Source organism: Protopterus annectens, chromosome 4.part1 (genome assembly GCF_019279795.1).
Source record: "Protopterus annectens isolate FY-2018-M chromosome 4.part1, PAN1.0, whole genome shotgun sequence".
Classification (NCBI taxonomy): Eukaryota; Metazoa; Chordata; order Ceratodontiformes; family Protopteridae; genus Protopterus; species Protopterus annectens.
The window spans coordinates 385366310-385384663 of record NC_056734.1 but is presented as its reverse complement, the minus strand read 5'-3'; the positions used below and the strand labels follow the sequence as shown (position 1 = coordinate 385384663).

Sequence of the window (18354 nt, the reverse complement as noted above, 5' to 3'; positions counted from 1 at the left end):
CTGGTCTCTTTCAATGCTTTTCTCATTCACAAGCATATGCATGGGGGAAATAAACCCAAGACAATAGGATTAAGCTTGTTTTACAGTTCAAAACCTTCTGGGTGATACTGCTTGACACACATGTTCAACATGCTGATGCACATTCAGTAAACTATTTCTGTGATGTAATATCATGAATACCAGTATAATAATTTCTAAAGTACAGAAGAGATGATGATTTTGTAACAGCAAGAGAAAGATCTCATTCTATGGCATAAAAATGCAGTTTTGTCCTGAAAAAATGACAATTACTTCATTCATGAAGGGATCTGAACAAAGTAATATATTGTATGGTGTTAAAGAAAATACTGGAAACTTAGTTAAAAAATAAACAAAACAAAAAAAAACAATATCCTTGGCAGTTTCTAAAAGTATTCCCCAAAACACTTTTTAAAACACGGTGGCATAGTGTTACAACACAAAATGCGGACAGCATAAATGTACAAGTGGTACAGAAGGATTTTTTTTTTTAGTGGAGGAAAATGCATTTTTGCACACAAAGCAATTAAAGACATGATACCGTCCAAGTAAAAGGCCACATTTTAATCAGTATACATCTAAAGTGATGAGGCTAAGGCCACCAAATGTGATGTATGCGAAAAATGTTAATTTTTCATAGTTTTCTGCAGGCTGTCAGCATGCACATCTTATAACTGACTTCCTGAAATTAAGTACTGAATGTGTAAGCATACTATGAGAAACACTCTCTTAAAGTGGCAGTGGAATTCATAGGTTCATACGTGAACATTAGGGTAACTGCCTTGAAGGGCCATTTTAAGCCTATCCTGTAACCTGAGGTCAGAATCAAACTTTGCACTTTGTGTCTTTGAGGTGAAAACCTTAACCATTATGCTACTAGGAGTGATAGTGCTACAACTCAAAGGTGAGGGCCTACATGTGGCAAGTCAAAAAACTTCTACCCAAATTACTGAAAACCTGCAAGGATTTGCACCCCCCACTTGCCAAATTAAACACAGGGTTATGCAACCTTGGCAAAAAAACATCATCAATTCTGTACCAAACAACAGTATATATCTTAGGGCCCATTTCAAAACTATAACACTGTTGTTGAGCAATTCCACAATGAAGGGTGATTTCAAAATGGCGTGGTGTAACAGTCTGTATTAGAATAATACTGTAGTGTCACTGACATTCTTCACAACAGTACTCCACAGATGTCATGCTAAAAACAAGGTATGTCAAAAATGGCTATTTATTTAATTTAAAAAATACAAAATCACCAATGCTCCCTGCCAATAAAAGTGTTTAATTTCATTAACACTTCCATTAAAGTACAATTCAGGCTACTTGTGTACTTTTCCTTCCAAACAAGGAACGACATTAAAAACACATGCACAATAATACTTACTGCCTCCCCCCATGCTTTCCGTCAGGGTGTTAGGTGTGAGGGTGTTGCGCTGTTGTGGGTTAATGAGCTGGCTGACAGATGGCAGTTTGTTCATGCTGGGCATCTTGCTGAGAGGCGGGGAGCTACTGCCGTACGATGACTGTGACTGCAGAGAAGGCCTGAAACAGTAATATTCACATTAGAGCATTCTGAAGCCATCACACACATGGACTTTACTAAACAAATCTCCAGGTGAAAGGCAGACTCAGCTGGGGTAAGATACATTAACACTGCATACTGATATTTTACAGTTACAAAAAGATTCTGTTTGTAGTTATTTCTCAGAGCACCCACTCAACAAGGAATCATTGTTATAAATAATGTAACGGATAAAAATCTAGCTCTGCGGTCTTTGCTTTCCAAAAGATAATCAGGCAAACAAATATACAACCCCCAACAGATAGACACCTTTTAGTGTGTGTGTGTGTTTGTGTGTCTGTCTCTCTATTTTTTTACTAAATCAAGTCATAAGAACATCCAACAGACTCTTGAATTGTTTTCTTATTAATTACTGGATGTTATAAGTATGATAAAACATTTCTGCCAACTAGATGAAAGAAATAAAAAAATCAGCATAAATTAAAGACAAATATACCCTCCTTTCCCACTAAGGCTCCTCACTAAAAATAAAAACTGATGTTTTTATCTGGACAAGAGTCTCAGCTGGGTGAAAATGACCTCAGAGATGTCCAATGACAAGGACACAACTGAGAATGCAGTATCAGTCGTATGTTAACCTAAGAAGTAAGAGGTCTAGATTCCCAAACCTTTCAGTTTTGTAATCTCAAAGTCCAGTGTGCTAAATGAAGAATAAAGGGTTGATACAAATGCAGGTCTACAAAAAAACATTATTGCGTCCCTCATTTATAGTTTATTGATGCAACACCATTTGATCACAAATCCAAAGGTTTACCGAGTTTTGTATTTTGTTCATTTTTGGGGGGGGGGGGTGGGTGCTGTCAAATTACAACCTTCCTCTGCACCACCATGGCTGAATCTACCCAGTGGCTGTTCTCTTCAGGTTATGGGAAACGGAGTTAATTAATACAGCTGGTTACAGGACAAGCTGCCCTCACTAACCTAGGTACTGAAACCCAAACAACTGCAAGCGGTTCTAAACATCTGCATTGCAAATACATATACCTATTCCACTCTTCAGTCATTACACTCAGTACTCTTTCTTTAGAATTTCTGACAGGGTCTTTCAGGGTCTGAAGAAGGTGGAATATTATTACCACTGAAAGCGCTTACCATATTAAAGTTTTTAGTTGCTTTAGCATTACGTTACTTATATTTGCTTATTTCAGCTTTCTCCTACCATTCAACTCGTTTTTCTCTTGATTTTTTTGTGTTTTTTTTGGTTTTCTTACATTATTTAAAACAGGATTGTGTTGGAATTCATTATCCTGCTTTCCCACTTGAAAAGTGTGTTATTATATTTTATTAGTTACATGGTAACCAACTATGTCCATTTCCTCTTTTTCATGGTAACCTGGGAGCATGGTCTAGTTAAATGACTACAGTAAACAAGTGGGGATTCAGAGATTCCAGCTCTCACCTACTGGATGAAACATGCTAGCAGTTCATCACCTTTACCATGCTTGCTAATCTGCCAAAGATCATGTCAGACACAAGAGATTTACTGGCTGCTGCTTAGCAGATGGAAACCTCTACCTCTAGACAGCCCAGATGCTGCTCCTCTATGGCACACAGAGTGAACTGAAAACACTACATTACATTACTGCACTGCATCCGCCCAATGCATTTTACAAAACATGCTAACAAATTCATTTAGTGGCCGAGCCTGCCACCTGAAACTCAAGATATGCCTTAACATTTAATATGTTCCTTTGCTCTTGCGCCATTGAAGTCAAAGGAAAGTGCAGTAATTACACAGGCAGATGAAACCATGATTCTATGCAGCAGAACTGCACAAGATATTAAGTTCCAGTAAAGGGCCTTTCCCTGCAGATTAGATGTACGGCTCAGATATTTAACATTTTCTAAACATCAGCACTAGTAGTGAAGGCCATTTAGTTGTCTAATTAAACCTACACTTCAAGAGGCAACAAATCTGGGGTACTCATGTTGCTATTATTATTACAGGACTAATTAAAAAAATGAAATAATCGCAAGTAATTGTGCTTAAGCTGCAGCCAGAATAACCCAGAGCTGCTGGCATTGTGTATCTGTAAAAGGAAAACAGAAGCCTTCCACCATCACCTGTTCAAACAGCATCGGTGCAGTAAAAAAACAAGTAGGGAATACATCCCCCGGCCCCCACCCACCAACCAATACCCCTTTACTAGCTAACTGGTTAATATTAAACAGAGAAATTTAAGAAACATGTGAGGACAAATAAGTATGTCACACAAGACATACTCTCCAGATCTACTGGATGTGATTGATAGGTACAGAAGAAACATGGGAAGGGACATTAGAAGTAGAAAGGGAGTCACCTGGTTTGTTTATGAAAGAGCAAAAGACACCTTAGTTGTAATATAACTATAAGTAAAATAGATTATAGAGTGTGAAAGTTGAAGTATGTTGTTACGGGTGTTCATTATAGTTGCATGCCTCAGTGTAAATGCATACCTGATATTGTTTAAAATGTTTTGGACAAGTTTTGTCCATTTTCCTTTTCTTTTGTTGTTATACATGGTTCTAAGAATGCTGCGAATTTAATAAAAATATAGTAAAAAAAATAAGGAGAAATTATATGAATAACATAAGTGCCCAAAGCAGGAACATTCCTCGGGGTACACTGAGGCAGAGGCTATATATGAAGAATAAGCTTTTCAACATTGCACTGACATAAGACATTTTTGAATTTAAAGATTAAGAAATAAGATTATATGCTTAGTGTTGAAAATATAAGAATCGAATTATTTATACACTTGTACATTTAATCTGTTTTCAAAGAACTATGTGAAGCAGGAACGGTATTCTGTGAAGCTGAATCCTAGACTTCATATAATGTTTTTCTTCTTCTTCTGTTCCTCCTCTGTTGCTCTTTCCCCTTACAGCAATGTTTAGAATCTGGCTCTACTCCATCCCTACCCTCACAACAAGCAGTAGCCAGACATACCAAGTGGTCAGTTGTGCTAATCATATCATACCGGAGAGGATGCTGGCATGCAAGAGGCTAACTTTTTCCTTCTTTTATTTTTCTTTATTCTTTGTTCAACTTCCCTCCCTTTTGCAAGGCACTGAAAAATGTTCTGTCGCCTTGTATCTTACCTTGCATCTCTACATAAGAAAGAAAGACAATAAATCAAAGAATGACCATGGTCCTTAAGCAGGTGTTCACTTTTCTCATGGTACAGAGATGACTAGTGACTTCAAAGCAAGGTGAAACTGCATGCACTAACTGAAAGGGTGAGGCCACTTGGAATGAGGGGGCAACAGAGAGGGTATTCAATGCTGAACATGGTTAGAATATTATACAAATAATTCATACATCACTGCAAATGCTCAGCAGCTATCCTGCAGCAATACTTTTCAGTCTATGTGCCTCAAGTGTAATACTGTGCACATGATCTCTCCTGGGGGCCCAAGATCAGAGTCCCCCCCCCCCCCAGTCTAGGCATAGTCTTCCAGAAGCAGAGTCAGCATTTTGACATTCTGTTCTTCTTGCCATGGCCAGACTAAGCATAACACAGGCTCATTTAGAAAGTAAGTTTACCTGAAGCATAGACAGGTGGGTGTTTGTCTATATGCCAATCTACACGTGAAAAATGCACCCCTTAAATAGTAACAGTAGGAACAATGTAACAAAGACAAGGAAAAAGGAATGAATGCATATCAGTTCACTGCCCAAAGTGAATGCAGTTAGTTGCTCCAGTATGTTTTTGCTAATTCCTTTCTCTTACAAAACTATATATATTTATATATATATATATATATATATATATATATATATATATATATATGTCTGCCAAGCCTATAAAACCACTGAGAAGTTTGCCTCATTTCTCTTGCTTGATACACGCACACCCCTCATGACTTTCTTTCAACATGTACTTTTTTTTATTCCCACTGTTTTGTCCTCACTGTTCCTTGTCACTATACCTTTCCATGCAAATCCCTTTACTGTATACCCAACTGAAAGTATTAGCCAAATGAAGCTCTAGCTGTATGGACAAACAACTAGTTAACCCAATATAAACTAATTATGAATGTGTATCACCTCTGGGCAATCTAATAAATATATGTGAGAGAAATACTTTTTTTTTGGTTTAAAGAAATTTTATTAAAAAAGTACAGTTAAATAAGATAAGTTACCATAACAGCTGATATTAGAGTAGATCACTGTTTCAGCAGCATAAAGCTATATGGGACGTACCCCACCAAGGACTGGACAGCTGGGCAGTATACTAAAGCTCTTGGGTTGGGTTGGGCTGGTCTGCACTTCTGCTTATTGGACTTTGTTGACTAGGTTTGAAAGGCTTTTAAAACAAGGGGCTTGAAGGGTAGTCACCTTGGGAAAATGAGAGAATGTTTTTCCACTCTCTTTCCACCCTTTCCTCTAATTCTAAAACAGAAGATCTTTTTCCAAAGGGTCATTTAATATTTGTGCCTTTCCTTAGAAAAAGCTGGAGTCTAACCCAGGCATATCTGCTCATGACAGACCTTGTTGTAGCAGCTCTTGACCCAACAACCACTGCATCTGATGCTCATTTTATTGACCGCTTTGTGACCCAGGCAGCAGAAGACTCCAGGTTTGACAAATTTTACATTTAATATCTGAGGTAGCAAGGTTAGTTATAGATTGATGCATGTCAGAAAATTCAGAAAGATACTTTACCATAGGCGTCTGGCAGCTGATTGCCCTGAAAGATAAAGTGGAAGAAACATACTCTTTTTTCCCCATACCTGTCAAATGTCTTGTTATGTTTCTCACTGAAGACAGGATTAGAAGAACTTAAGTCTAGAAACACTATCCCCTTCCACAGAAATTGCAGCAGGGTCCTCAATGGCATTCATAGAAATACATTTATGGGAACCTAGTGTCAGGTTCCTAGTTGCTGGTGGATATTAGTCTGGAGAAGTTGATGCTGAAATAAAGGCATCCTCCAAAGCCCCAAGTACTAGAAGGATAGCTAATGGGTTGGTGGAGCCCAAATTCAGGAGAGGTCATAATATCTTTTCTGTGCCTCTAAAACATCTATTCCCTCCCATTTAAAGAATTCTTTCATTTTATTAATTTTGTCAGGAAAAAGAAATTTCTTCATTTGGAGAATCAAAGGAGAGATTCTCCTTGGATTCAGACTCATAAGAGATAGGGGAAGACAGCTGTGAAATGTAACGAAGACCTTCCTCCTCAGTGTCAGATAGTCCCCCCTTCTTTAGTGGAAAAAAAGGGATATCCTATTATTAGCCTGAGAAGTTAAAGGGTTGATGAGTGGAAAGACTACAAAGCACTGAAGAAACTCTGTGCAAAGTTATACCAGTCTTACTGGAAACCCTTCATACTAGAAGGAGATAAAGGGTGTGCCAAATGTCTAGTCTTTTGCATCTTTCTCTTGGGGGTCTTAAGTTTGACTGCCTTTGAAATATCACAAATGTGAGTGTCTCTATAATTCATCCTGCTATGTCTCTGAAGTTTGGTCTGACCAGACATGTCAGTATCCTGAGTCTTAGCAGCTTCCCACAGAGCCTTGCCAGAGGGACTAGGTAGATCAGACTGATGGTCCGAGGACTCAAGATCTACTACAGCAGGTGTGCCCATCGTAAACCACTGAAAAATCCTGACATCTGAGTCTCGTCACTCACCTCATTTGAAAATGTTCTCTTCTTTTTTTTGACTGAAGGGGGATATCAGAGGAAGAGGAATCTGCAGCTATGGATGCTCATGCAATTCATGCAAAGACCTTCAAATGTCAGTTCTCGAGAAACAGTTTAAGTCTATTAAGATTACTATGAATCATTTTGGGACTGAAGGACAGACAAATGTCAGAGGACCAGACGTCACCACTTTCCTCAAGGCAGACCTTTACAGTAGCAGCCTATAAAACACACACACACACACACACACACACACACACACACACACACACACACACACACACACACACACATTTCCCTTTCTGACAGATATAAGACAGTGCTAAAATACATGTTTTACAGAAAAGAGGAAGACCCAAGATGGGTACTATGTGCCCACAAAACTTTAGTCACAAGACAATCACTGACTTTAAGACAGAGATGATGGGACACCTTATGAAACACACCAAGGCAAGTTCTGAAATTTGTTGCATGTATGCCTTATTTATGCATGCTCTAGTGCTAAAGTGGACATACAGTGTGCTTCGAAAGCATCAAAAAGCTTTAGTATACTGACCAGACTTCCAGTCCTTGATATGATAATTTCATGCAGCTTAATGCTTTTGCAACCGTGATCTAGTGATGAACATCATTTGTATTCCACCATACACTATATTACTTAACTGATGGCCCACAGAGGTATAATAAGCAGATTAGTTAGATTAGATACAAAGCAGAGAAAGACTCATTCCTAAATGCAGACAAGCAGGTCTGGAGGGAGTGGCACCCACTTGTTCATATTTTATATGTCTGTGCTATAACCGCAAGCACAGATCATCTTCAAATTAATCTCTTCAGTTTGAAGATGTCTCCCTCTACAGACTGGAACAAGTGCAGAACACTTCTAATGTGGAAATAAGTAGCAAAAAATACTCAAAAAGCAGAGAGACGGTTGGAAAGTTTATTTGAAAATGACATTACAAGTACAGTATGTACACAGAACTAATCATCACTATACAAAAAAAATGTTTCAGGATTAGAAAAAATACATCATTGTTCAGGTCCAGTTCTACTACCACTGCACAATAAAAATGTAGTTGTCAAACAGAAAAAAAAAAACAAGACTGCTCAAACCCTCACGTGTAATATACTACGTAATCAGGAATTTTAATGTGATGTATACAACATAAGATTTTTATTAGTTAATTCAACTAACTAAAATGACTGTACTTTCCCTGATGGAAAATTGTCTAGTTTCAGGCATACACCCTTTTAATCCTTTCTTGAACATTAGTACCAGACATCTAACAGCCCACAAAGGGAACACCTATAATGGTAAAGTAACATATACGACATAAGCAAATCTTCATTAATTAGTAACAAAAAGGAGTGTTCATTCCCATTGGAAGCGCATTCTGTTTTAGTAACACACCCCTTTAATCCTTTCTTGAACACTGGTACCAGACATCTAACAGCCCACCAAGTGAACAGCTATAATGCCAAATGCATGCATTTGTAAAGCTGGTAAAAGGAAGTTGTTGTTTGTCTTTTCGGCTTTTTCCCAGTAAGGGGTCACCACAGTGGAACTCTGGTCTGCTAATGATTGGCAGTAGATTTTTACGAAACGCCGAGGTGCCAGCTCGACGCCTCAACGAAGGCATGTCCATTTACGCACGCATGTCTTTTGAACGCTAAGCTGGTAAAAGGAAGTACAATGCACAATTAGATTTCTTCCACAACCTCCTATACTGTTCATCACATCTGCTGAATATAGTGAACAGGAGAATGGGATAAACATAATATCTTGTTATCTACCTGGAACACAGTCTGGATCTCTAGTTCTAAATCAAATCAACTATTGTACAGAATAAAAAGTTTAGAGTATGTGGAGGGAATAATGCAGCTCAGTGTCCTCCTATATAATGTGAAAATCAAATGTGCTTCCCAAGCTGGACCAAAATGCAAGAGTCCTTGTTTAAGGGCCTGCATATATATTAAGGCTTTTACAGACAAGTTTCAATATACTGCAGTAGTAGCTACTGTACTGGATCTGAGATTAGATCATAAAAGCATGAGGCCCTAGACAGTGACAGATCAGACTAGATAGCTTAGATCCAGACGTCAGTATATCTGGATGGGAGTGGGCAGCCTTCAATGTCCTCCAACAAGGTGGCACCAGAAATGCGGTGATTTCCGAAGACATCAGTGCTTACAGCAGCCTGCTCTTTGACAGAACAGGGAAGGGTCGTATGTTTAAATAAGCTGGATATTAATTAGCTGTTAGCAGACGTTCTACAGAAGAACTTTTAACAGACAAGGCAGAAAAAAGACTGCAAAGAAGGGGACCATCCCCTGTTTTTCTTGAGACGCCTTTGAACTGTAAGCCTACTGGAAATACTTGTTAGGCATTTATTCAAACAGCTAAAGGAAACAGTCAGTCTCTAACCATATTGTGAATTTGAAGAAGGTAAATGTGAGGATGGAAAAGCAGTGCTACAGAAACTGAACAATTCTTACTTATTTGTTTACTATTTTAGTTACTGGGTGGCCATTCTAAAATCTCAATGTCTCCACAGAGGAGAGGCCTGGGACAAAAGGCTCAATAACAAGAAAACAAGATGATTTAGTGCAGTCTCAACCAACGATCAAAATCATTAAACTGTATCTAAATAATTCTTTTCTGTGTTGGTGGTTACAAAACTACCTACAGTCCCTCAGACAGAGGGCTATGTCTACTACTGTCATAATTATCTCTGTGGTTGTTGCTAGCAATGCTGTGATAAGGACAGATCTCACTGCAGTGACCCACTTAGAGGAATTTTCATTTCTGGGAACTGGCTTCTCACAGAATCAGTAACTAAAATCTATACCAATAGTAATGCATCAGCACATAGAACATATTTTAATCAGAAATATATTAGATTGAGTGCCATTTCACTTTACCTTAAATGCAAAATGTTCCCAAAAAACTACTACTAAAATATGTTAAAGAGCAAGCTTCTGACAACAGAGAAAAACTTCAGAAAATTATAACAGATAAGTGCCAAAGCTTACATTCTCCACAAATACAGTCAGTAGCTGAATCTACTAAATGGAACAGAAAAGAGAGAAACAAGTGACAATTAAGGCGAATAATGTCAGGGACAGATTAACAAATTACAAAAGACATAAAAAAAAAAAAAAAAAGTACAGTTTTGTACCTACCATAAATGTAGATGTTCGAAGATCCACATTGCTGCAGTCCTTACTTATGGGTAGTCCGCTGTCCTCGGTCGGCCCGAATACCAAAGTATTAGGCTGACGTCGGTCATGGGCGCTTAGATCTGACATCAGAGCGTCAGGGTATAAAGGCGCATGACCGACGTCATATCCTCAGTCTTTTCTTGCCCCAGATGTCAGAAGGCCAAACCAGAAAGGGCACAGCCAAAACAGAATACCTCCCAAAACATGCCCAACAACAACCATCACCTAAAGCATAACACCAAGTCTAACTACAGTGGGGAAGGAGGGAGGGTAAATTGGACTGCAGCAATGTGGATCTTGGAACATCTACATTTATGGTAGGTACAAAACTGTACTATGTTCTTCATCTCACATTGCTGCAGTCCTTACTTATGGGTAGAATCCCAAAGCAACGGGAAAGGGAGGATGGTAAAAATCATAAAGCATTAGGGGCCGCTAAAATGCCCTGTAAAATTGCAGTGGCAAATCCAGCCCTAGACTTAGAATAAAGAGGAAGGTGGTAATGTTTAGAAAAGGTATGCACTGAACTCCAAGTAGCTGCCTCCAAAATGTCTTTTGTAGCTACCCCTTAGAAAGGCCGTAGAAGTAGCAGTAGCCCTAGTGGAATGAGGCCTGATTCCAGCAGGAATCTCCTTACCATGATGGGAATAACAGAAAGAAATACAAAACCCAATCCATTTAGAAATAGTTTGTTTTGAAACAGGTTTACCCTGTGAACCCAAAGCAAAAGAAACAAACAATTGCTGAGACTGTCTGAACTCTTTGGTTCTGCTCAAATAATAACGCAACTGCCTGTGAATATCCAAAGTATGCAAAATTTTCTCCCCTTTATTTTGGGGTTTGCATAAAAAGTAGGCAAATGAATAGTTTGATTTAAGGCCACACTAGAAACCACCTTAGGCATAAAGGAAGGATTAGTACGCAAAGATACCCTATCCTTATGAAAAATCAGGAAAGGCTCCACTGCCATGAGGGCCTGTAATTCAGAAACCCTTCTTGCAGAGGTAATGGCCAACAAAAAGCAGTTTTCCATGACAAATACTTTAACTCGGCAGTAGCTGCAGGCTCAAAAGGTTGTAGAGTAAGTTACAAAATTGAGATCCCAAGCAGGAGTAGGAGCTCTACGTGGGGTCTTATATTCTTTGCCCCTCTAAGAAATTGCTTAAACCAAGGATGAGAGAATAAAGGAGGGTCACAATCATAGTGAGCAGAAATGGCTGCAGCATGGACCTTTATTGAGGAGAAAGACAAACCCTTGTCCAATAACTCAGTAAGATATTGAAGAGGAACACTTAAATCAGGTTTGGAGACATCAAAGTCCTTTCCTTTGCTCCAAATAAAAATCTCCTCCATTTATCAGCGTAAACTTTCCTGGTACTAGGCCTCCTGGCCTCCAAAATAACATTCAAAACTTGTTGTGGAAGCTGAGACCCTCAGAGTCTAAAACAGAATATGCCAGGCTGTTAGATGTAGAGACTGAATCTTGACATTGAGGAAGTGACTGTCCTCTTGTGACAAAAGGTGCGGAATCAAAGGCAGAGGCCATGGAGGTTCTCGTACTAAGCTCCTCAGTAGTGGGTACCAGTGTTGTCGAGGCCAATCCGGTGCTATCAAAATCATGGTTGGCTTGTCTTGTCTGGCCTTCAAGAGTACCTTGGGAAGAAGAGGCAGAGGTGGAAAGGCATATACATGCAGATTGTTCCAACTGAATGATAGAGCGTCCACCTTCCAAGCTGTGTGATGAAACATTTTTGTGCAAAACTTTGGCAACTGGTAATTTAGTGGAGAAGCGAACAGATCTATGTCTGGAGTTCCCCATAACACTGTCAACTGTTGAAATACATGAGGATCCAATTTCCACTCGTGAGGATCCACTATTTGTCTGCTCAATACATCTGCTAAGGAGTTCTGTGCTCCTGGTAGAAACCTTGCCTGAAGATTGAGGTGTAGATTGAGAGCAGTTTCCCACAGAATCATCGCTTGCCTGCAAAGAGGGTAAGAATGGGTTCCCCTGCTTGTTGATGTACCACATGACAGTAGTGTTGTCTGTTTGAATCAACACCTGCCCTGGGTGAAGTAAATCTTTGAAAGCCATCAATGCAAACTGGACTGCTAACATTTCCTTCAAGTTGATATGCAAATGTTGGAGTTTGACAGGCCACGTGTTTTGCACCCATTTTTCATTGAGGTGTGCTCCCCAAGCCTTGTCCGAGGCATCTGTCGTTAGAATCTGACTCGCCTCTGGCCGGGTCACAGAGAGTCCCTTGTTTAGGTGACATTCCTGAGCCCACCACAAAAACTCCTTCCGAATGCAAGGTATTATCTGAATGACAGTGTCTAGATCTTGGCAGTGCTGTGTCCATACATTTTTGAGATACCATTGAAGCTTCCTCATATGCAATTTGGCATTGGGAAGCACCAGAATACAAGATGCCATGAACCTCAAGGCTTGAAGGACTGTCCTTGCAGTCAGCCTGGACCATAGAGACATTTGATGGAAATAAAGAGAAAGGCTTCTTTGTTTGTCCGGGGTCAAAAAGGCCATCTGGGAAGCTGTATTCAGTCTCACACCCAGAAAGCACATGTCCTGAGAGGGTACTAGACTGGACTTTGTTTCGTTCACAGAATACCCTAGGCATCTTAACACTGCCATCACATACTGTAGATGATGAAGAAGTTCGTCCTTTTCTTGTGCAATAATCAGGCAATCGTCCAAATAAGGATAAATCTGTATTCCTCTTAGTCTGAAAAATGCTATCACTGGAGCCAGAACCTTTGTGAACACTCTGGGCGCAGTAGATAAGCCAAAGGGCAATGCAGAGAACTGATAATGTAAATTTCCAGCCCGAAAACGCAGGTACCTCCTACAACTGGGCCTGATAAGAACATGAAGGTAAGCCTCTTTGAGGTCTAGAGTAACCATCCAGTGATCTTTTCCCAACAGAGGTAAAAGTTGTTGTAAAGTCAGCATCTTGAACTTTGGAATGTCCAGGTAAGTGTTGAGGATAGATAAATCCAAAATTGGTCTCCACGTGTTCCCTTTCTTTGGAACTAGAAACAGGCGAGAATAAAATCCTAGGCCCACTTCTGACAGAGGAACTGGCTGTATAGCTCCTATTTGAAGAAAAAGAAATTTGTCTGCGAGCCTCTATCCTTTGCCGAGGAGGGACGTCTGGCATGCCTTTGAAAGGAGGCATGGTATGGAAATAGAACTTGTAACCTCGGTTTATAATGTCCAATACCCATTTGTCCTGGGTGACTAAATGCCAATTTTGCTTGAAAAGAGCCAACTTTCCTCCCAAAGGAGCTGCCAGGCAAGAAGAATCTGGCAGCTGAAAATGTAGGTCATTGGGCCTGTTTACGAAAGGACTGGCCCCTGCCCTCACCAGCAGATTGAGCAGGCGAACTCCATTGTCTCGGCCTGAAAGTACTCTGAGCTCTGCCCCTACCACGCCTAGATCTACCCCTAGACTGAGAATCAGAAGAAGGGTACGTCCACCCCTTAGTAGGCCAATTTCTACTAAACTTTGGAGGTTGTACCTGCAAAAATCTTTAACAGTCTGCATAGACTTAGCCTTGTCTTCCATTTTCTTTAAGACTGACTCCACAGGAGGACCAAACAAAACTTCAGACTGTAAAGGGGCATCCAGAATTCTAGACTTAACATGCTCAGACAAATTCTGATCCTTAAGCCAGGCATGCCTACGAATAACTGAACCAGTGGCAGCCACCCTAGAAGAAGCCTGTAAAGCGTCAAAACCACATTGCAAAGAGTGCTTACCCACCTGTTCAGAAACATGCACTAAATCCTGCAATTCTTTACACTCTATGCCCTCTGCCAAAGCATCCACTTTAGACCTTAGCTGAGAAAGGAGGAAATTCTGATACTTCAACATATGAAACTGGCAGTTCAAAGCTCTCATTGCTAAAGTAGAAGAGGTATACACCTTCTTACCCCATCTATCCAAAGCTCTAGCTTCCTTATCCAGAGGAACAGGATTCTTAACAACAGAGGCTCTAACACCCTTAGGCCCCTGACTAATAGTTTCTGGGTCCGCCCTAGGACTCTTATACAGATATTTATGAGCCTCAGGCACCCTGTAATACCTGTCCGGTTTAACTGGGGCAGGAGGCACAGAATCTGGATTAAGGGAAGCTTCCGAAAAAACATCTGAAACAACATCCAAAACTGGAGGTATAGCTAAGGGTCTATGCTGTGGTAAAAACAAGAACTCCCTAAGTCTCTTCTGTGAATCAGAGTAATCCTGTCCCTCCCACTGAAAATGCTCCCTCATGGAATGCAGAGTTTCTGAAAATGAAAAATCCTCTGGAGGAGAAGCAGAAGGAGTGGAATCCTCTGCATCAGAATCAGAATAAGGAGGGAAATCTTGAATGTCTTCAGCAGAAGACTCTGAATCATCTGAGGCCTGCCCCAAACTTTCCAACTCTGGCTCCATCCTGGGCCTTTTATCAGGAGGGGGAATAGAACCTCTAATTAATAATCAAATCCTCTGCCATTTTAAGCATGTGCTTTTTAGGCACAGACCCTGAAGAACCAGAACTGACACCAGAGGAAGGCAAGACAGACCTGCCCTTAGAAGGAGCCTTAGAAACAGTAGCAGAAGGCCTAACCACCTTAGGCATAGAAGGGAGAATAGTAACCTGAGAGGCCCCTTCAGCCTGACCTGCCTCCTGAGAGGCCACATCCTGTAAAATCAAAGTTTCCCCCTGGGACTCAACAGAAACTTCAGCCGGATCCACCTGTTCAGCTGTAGCTTCTAAAGGTCCGGCGTCCGAAACGGACGAATCATCCTGCCTAGGCTTTAAAGATTTGTCTTTGCGCTTCTTAGTAGAAGCAGGCGTCGGAACATCCGGCGGCATATTATAATTACACCTCTTGCCAAAGACTAACCTAGCGCAATCTAACCTCCGTTTTATAGTGCGCTTATTAAACCTAGCACAAAACCGACACCCGACTACGTCGTGCTCGGTCCCAAACAAGGAATACAAAGCGAGTGGTAATCCCTATGCGGTATCTGTTTCCCACAAGAAATACAATTATTCACTTTTTCTGACATCCGGTAAGTAACTGAGGCAAGAAAAAACAAAAATATTCCCCAACGGGGTACTTAGCCCAACTTGGTATCGGTCTGAAACTCCGAAAAATTTCAGAACGCCGAACGGCACTTGCAACGCTGCTTCTGCATCGGACCATGCGGCAAAAAAGACTGAGGATATGACGTCGGTCATGCGCCTTTATACCCTGACGCTCTGATGTCAGATCTAAGCGCCCATGACCGACGTCAGCCTAATACTTTGGTATTCGGGCCGACCGAGGACAGCGGACTACCCATAAGTAAGGACTGCAGCAATGTGAGATGAAGAACATCGTCATTACAAACCCCACAACCTCAACGTTCTGATACAGTTTTATTCACTGTCTGTGCCTACAGTAGACCACTTAGGCAACCACAGTAAGATAGTATTGCCACAGTACTTAATATTGCTGGAGACAACAGACCACAAGCTTTCTCCACATGTGGTAACACGGTATATGACATATTCCATATATTGCCAAAATATGAGAATACAATGTAACAGATAAAGTTAATAAGGTTACTTTAGCCACAGTCAGACGTATAATACCTTTTGAAATTTAGAAATGTCGTACAAGAGTGAACTGAAACATTAGACATAAGCTACACAAAGCTCACTACTTGGGCAAGGAAGTATAATTTCGCAAATATTGATTCAGAAACAAACACAGATTATCCAGAGTTGTGAGAATCAAGAAAGGTCAGACAAAGGGACTATACAACTCAGATATTACATTAAAAGACTTGCTTGACTATGAGAAACAATTTCAAATTTCAGAAAATCAAACAAAACCTTTAGAGAACGGACACATTAAGATAATCAACAGCATGCAAGGCAACAGGCAAAGGAGAGAAACAAACACATCAAGAGATGAAAAGCATACAAAAGAAACTATTTGTTTCACAGTTCTGGCACCTGATTCTTGATGACCACTGAGCCTTTCTCGTGTGTGGTTAGTTTATTCATTGCAGCCAGAGGCAGCAGTTATAAGTTCCGTTTGTTTCTGTAATACACTTGTGCCGTTATTCCCTGAGGATTATTATTTTTGTTTTAGGAACCTGCCAGTTATGCCTGCTGGATGCACATTGACAAGCATGTCTTCTTGTTTTTATGAGAATGAACCCCTCCACCCCCGCCCCCCCCCCAGGCAAAGTTCTTTCCATGATGCCTGTTTTCTCTCAGATATTGTACATGGAGTTCCTTCTAGGATCCCTGGTTTCTCTCAGACATTGTACATGAGGTTCCTTCTAGGATCCCTGGTTTCTCTCAGACGTTGTACATGGGGTTCCTTCTAGGATCCCTGGTTTCTCTCAGACATTGTACATGAGGTTCCTTGTAGGATCCCAGGTTTCTCAGACATTGTACATGGGGTTCCTTCTAGGATCCCTGGTTTCTCTCAGACGTTGTACATGGGGTTCCTTCTAGGATCCCTGGTTTCTCTCAGATATTGTACATGGAGTTCCTTCTAGGATCCCTGGTTTCTCTCAAACATTGTACATGAGGTTCCTTGTAGGATCCCAGGTTTCTCAGACATTGTACATGGGGTTCCTTCTAGGATCCCTGGTTTCTCTCAGACGTTGTACATGGAGTTCCTTCTAGGATCCCTGGTTTCTCTCAGATATTGTACATGGAGTTCCTTCTAGGATCCCTGGTTTCTCTCAGACATTGTACATGGAGTTCCTTCTAGGATCCCTGGCTTCTCTCAGACAATGTACATGGGGTTCCTTCTAGGATCCCTGGTTTCTCTCAGACATTGTACATGAGGTTCCTTGTAGGATCCCAGGTTTCTCAGACATTGTACATGGGGTTCCTTCTAGGATCCCTGATTTCTCTCAGACGTTGTACATGGGGTTCCTTCTAGGATCCCTGGTTTCTCTCAGATATTGTACATGGAGTTCCTTCTAGGATCCCTGGTTTCTCTCAGACATTGTACATGAGGTTCCTTGTAGGATCCCAGGTTTCTCAGACATTGTACATGGGGTTCCTTCTAGGATCCCTGGTTTCTCTCAGACGTACATGGGGTTCCTTCTAGGATCCCTGGTTTCTCTCAGATATTGTACATGGAGTTCCTTCTAGGATCCCTGGCTTCTCTCAGACAATGTACATGGGGTTCCTTCTAGGATCCCTGGTTTCTCTCAGACATTGTACATGAGGTTCCTTGTAGGATCCCAGGTTTCTCAGACATTGTACATGGGGTTCCTTCTAGGATCCCTGGTTTCTCTCAGATATTGTACATGGAGTTCCTTCCAGGATCCCTGGTTTCTCTCAGACATTCTACATATGGTTCCTTCTAGGATCCCTGGCTTCTCTCAGACGTTGTACATGGGGTTCCTTCTATGTTGCCTGGTTTCTCTCAGACATTGTACATGGGGTTCCTTGTAGGATCCCAGGTTTCTCAGACATTATACATGGGGTTCCTTCTAGGATCCCTGGTTTCTCTCAGACATTGTACATGGGGTCCCTTCTAGGATCCCTGGTTTTTCTCAGACATTGTACATGGGGTTCCTTCTATAAAGCCTGGTTTCTCTCAGACATTGTACATGGGGTTCCTTCTAGGATCCCTGGTTTCTCTCAGACATTGTACATGGGGTTCCTTCTATGAAGCCTGGTTTCTTTCAGACATTGTACACGGGGTTCCTTGTAGGAGCCCAGGTTTCTCAGACATTGTATATGGGGGTTCCTTCTAGGATCCCTGGTTTATCTCAGACATTGTACATGGGGCTCCTTCTAGGATTCCTGGCTTCTCTCAAACATTGCACATGGGGTTACTTCTATGACCCCTGGTTTCTCTCAAACATTGT

General features: G+C 40.9%; 1 protein-coding gene across 3 annotated transcripts in view; it reads right to left on the bottom strand.

Annotated features, from left to right (window-relative positions):
• Positions 1 to 18354, bottom strand: part of TP63 (tumor protein p63) — a 303943-nt gene that overhangs the window by 27069 nt on the left and 258520 nt on the right. For all 3 annotated transcript variants that reach the window (XM_044070206.1, XM_044070207.1, XM_044070208.1), the window contains exon 9: positions 1409 to 1566. In XM_044070206.1, coding sequence (XP_043926141.1) covers positions 1409 to 1566 — 158 coding nt within the window. The remainder of the gene's footprint in view (positions 1 to 1408; positions 1567 to 18354) is intronic.